At 35.0% G+C, this 3,784-nt stretch overlaps 1 protein-coding gene across 1 annotated transcript; it reads left to right on the top strand.

Annotated features, from left to right (window-relative positions):
• Window positions 1-466: 466 nt before the first annotated feature.
• On the top strand, window positions 467-3,371 carry LOC133202324 (dopamine receptor 1-like). Its single transcript, XM_061338121.1, has one exon. The coding sequence runs from the start codon at window positions 832-834 to the stop codon at window positions 2,020-2,022; it is 1,191 nt and encodes a 396-aa protein (XP_061194105.1). The 5' UTR covers window positions 467-831; the 3' UTR covers window positions 2,023-3,371.
• Window positions 3,372-3,784: the final 413 nt, after the last annotated feature.

The following is a 3,784-nucleotide window of genomic DNA, read 5'->3' as shown; positions in this document are numbered from 1 at the left end:
AACTGAGCATGCGCGGAAAGGCCTAGAGGGTGTAGGTAAACAGCACAAGTTCAAATAATAATTTGTTGTGTGTGAGAAAACAGGTAAACGCTTAAGAAAACTTTACAATTCAGTGGAATGAAAAAGAATCACGTTAGATTGTTGATGAAACGGATTAAATTCTCATTATTTTTAGACACGAAGGGAGAGATATCATTTCATTCTCCTTACAAGCAGCGGACAACTAGCGTTACTTAGGATGAATTTTTCTTTAAGATTTAAGTGTAAATGAAAATATAAAGAAAAATGAGAACGTTTTCATTCACTGTGATTTAAATGTGCTGTTTTATTTTTAACCTGGATCATACGATGTTTAACATCCGTGTGTGGAAGAAGTAAAATTATACAGGTGTTTAATTAACTTAAAAAATAAACAAAATCCAGTTAGAAGGAATTCTTCATCTATTTTGGATGTAAAAAAAAAAGTGAGACTGTTTTACTATGCATATGCATATTTGACAACGCCAAAGGTTGTGAATATTAAACTTGGTATGTAAGTTAAAGGATATTTATCGAATATACACAGAAGTGTTTGTTCCAAACTTCTCGCAAAACGAAAACTCGGGATCGATCTAAAGTCGCTAAATGTTTGCCAAACTAACACTTGAAGAAGAAGGGGAACAAAAGCTTAACGGCGTATTCTACCGGTGCCAAACAGTATAGACCAAAAGGACCGGAACATTGCAGGGAATGGGCTGAATTCTTCAATGTTTGCTCAAGAATTTAATCAAGTGAGTGTGCAATTGCCAATGCCAAACCAGGAGACGTCGTGTTTCAATTCTTTGATTGAATATGGTAACAAATTTTACTTCGTTTAACTTGAATTCAACAACCGTTGCTGTATCTTACGAATTGCTGAGCAATGTTACTAGCATAAACAACATCACGGAGTCGTTACAGAAGGAAGAGGCCACTGGAGAGGCCTATACTCTAGCAGAGAGCATCATAATAGGGACAATTTTGTCTCTGTTCATTTTTGCGGCTGTTTTTGGAAATGTGCTCGTGTGTGTGGCTGTGTTTAAGGATAGAAGACTCAGACATCGGACATATGCTTTCATAGTCTCTTTAGCTATAGCTGATCTGCTAATGGCCTTGTTAGTTATGACATTTGCAGTCGTCAACGACATTTTAAACAAGTGGGTTTTTGGACCTGTCTTCTGTAACATTTGGATTTCTTCCGATATTAACTGCTCTACAGCATCCATCTTAAATTTGTGCGCCATAAGTCTGGACAGATACATTCACATAAAAGATCCATACAAATATAAAACTTTCATGACTAAGAAAATGATGGTCATCATCATATCCACTGTGTGGATTTCGTCCTTGACCTTGTCATTTTTACCAATTCACTTGCAATGGCATCGCAATGCGGAAGACCGATACAAACCTATTCCAGAAAACGTTTGTTTGATGGATCTCAACCCTGTGTATTCTGTAGTTTCATCAACCATTAGCTTTTACTTACCCTGTATTATAATGCTTATTATTTATATGCAGTTGTACTGTGCCGCACGAAGCCATGTCAAGGAAATACGCAAGACAAGTTTTCACATGCCAAACGGCGGTAAAGGAGGGGGATCCGGGTCCAAGGACCACAAAGCTGCCGTGACTTTAGGAATTATTATGGGTGTTTTTCTGTTGTGTTGGATGCCTTTCTTTGTGATGAATTTGGTGGAAGCATTTTGTAAGTGTGTTCCTATAGTGATGTTTAAAATTTTAACTTGGCTGGGATATGTGAACTCATGCTTAAACCCAATCATTTACAGTATCTTTAACAAAGAATTTAGGCACGCTTTCCGAAAGATCCTCTTTCCCGATTCATGTAAATGCGTGAGACCTAAACGCAATAGTTATGCACAGAGTAGTAGGTCAACAACCAAATCTTTAATTCCAAAATCGGAGTATATCATGCATTCGATAGAAAACGGGAACAGGAGGGATTGCAAAGAACCTTTATGTGCAGAGGCCACACCTCTTTAGTTACACGTGATAAAAGTGATTGAAGGGGTCAAAGGTGTGCTCGATTTTCTTTACTCGTTAACACTGATATTAATGGTAACAAAACCGTTGCAAAGAGCTGTGATTCATTTTGTTTTGCATGTTTATTATGTTCAGATTTCCGATATATATGTATATAAGTGTGTAATCCAAATCAGAATAGTTTACATAGGCTGGTTGAGTTGAATGATGTTTTCATTTCTACTGAAATTATATCACTGTTCTTGGCTATCAATACTAGTTATAGATTGTTCCGACTTGTGAAAAATCAATAAATCTCTTATGTCCACAAAAAATTAATGCCACTCCGCATTAAACTGTTCCCTTTTAATTTGGTCGTTAAAATTTTGTAAAAAGATGAAACGGGTCATCAGTTTCAAAAAGATTTACCTATCATTTACCACCATGGGCCCCATATCGCATAAGTATTTCTGTATACACTGTTAGTTGATAAAGAAAATTTACTTAAACTTTTTTTTTCTAATTTGCAATACACTGCGTGGAATCTTGATGCCTTGCACAGCGCCAAGGCAGACGAACTAGCTCCCAGTAAGTTTTCACAGTGCTAGTTTATCCATTATATTAATCAAATGCAGACATAATCAAACTCGGTGACAGAGCTACCGACAAAGTGAGATATTTTCTCCCGATGTTGGGGAACTTTTCTTGTATATTTTGTAGATGAAGCGATATGAAATTTCTGATATTCTAAAGGATGCCTTATGAATTTCATTTACGTGCCATCATTTTTTTTTACAATCGACCGTAGCACACAAACACATTATTTGACTCAGATTTTCTTTTGTTTGTTGTTAAGAGTACTCATTGAAACAGAAAAAAGAATATCACAAATGGCCAGGGGTTTATAGATACATGTACGCTAACAGCCAGGCGTAACAAATGTTGTTTAGGTTTCATATTAAGTCAAAACAACAGTGTTTAGCGAATTGATTGCTAAAAATTTCCATTTTGTGAATTTTTGCAAGAGTTCTAATCTATGGTGAAAAGTAAATTATCCTTTAAAATGAGCTATTGATGGTATATGAATATCGATTAATTTGAAATAGAATGAAAACGATTTCCATCGTTAGCGAGGACAAATATTGTCAAATATCATAATCAGGAATTGTTTGTAGGGTTGTTCGAGATCAATTGTCAATGAATAAGGTTTTCAAGCTAGTGGCAAGATGTGAAGAATACGTTAGTAATGGTCTCAGATTTATTTACCCAAAACTAGTCCCTAACCAATTAACGACACTTCGTACTTTTAATTTTATATCGGTCCTGCATATAAAAATGAAACTCTTCGGGGTGGGGAGGGGGAATGGGGGTATCAGTGTATTTCGACAATGTTTAGTATTTGCAACGTAACATTTTGATACTACAGATATACATGTATATTATAGTGTGTGCAAGAGATTTAGTTTGTACTTGAAGTTTAATTCACAGTATAATTGAAGAGGGAAACTGTTTTTGTCCGCCTTGGGCAATCCATTTCTAATGGTTTAGCTAGATCAAACAGTTATTTATCTGATATTAACTAGATAATTTTGGTATGTTGTATATTACCAGAGTCAAAAAAATCTTTCAAAACTTAGAAAAAAAATATACGATTGAAATCCATTGAGGCGTACATTATAGTATACTTACACAAAGACAATCTTTGTTTTTTAAATATATTTATTGATGACATATCTACTTGACATTAATTTTCATGGTAATAAACAAATGAAAGGATAAAGTT

This window comes from Saccostrea echinata, unplaced genomic scaffold, assembly GCF_033153115.1.
Source record: "Saccostrea echinata isolate AGI-Se365-2 ecotype Australia unplaced genomic scaffold, CSIRO_AGI_Sech_v1 ptg000047l, whole genome shotgun sequence".
In the NCBI taxonomy this organism is placed as follows: Eukaryota; Metazoa; Mollusca; class Bivalvia; order Ostreida; family Ostreidae; genus Saccostrea; species Saccostrea echinata.
This window is presented reverse-complemented; position numbering and strand designations above follow the sequence as displayed.

Coding starts and splice junctions, on each gene's coding strand:
- LOC133202324 (XM_061338121.1), top strand. CDS start 832: ATGGTAACAAATTTTACTTCGTTTAACTTGAATTCAACAACCGTTGCT.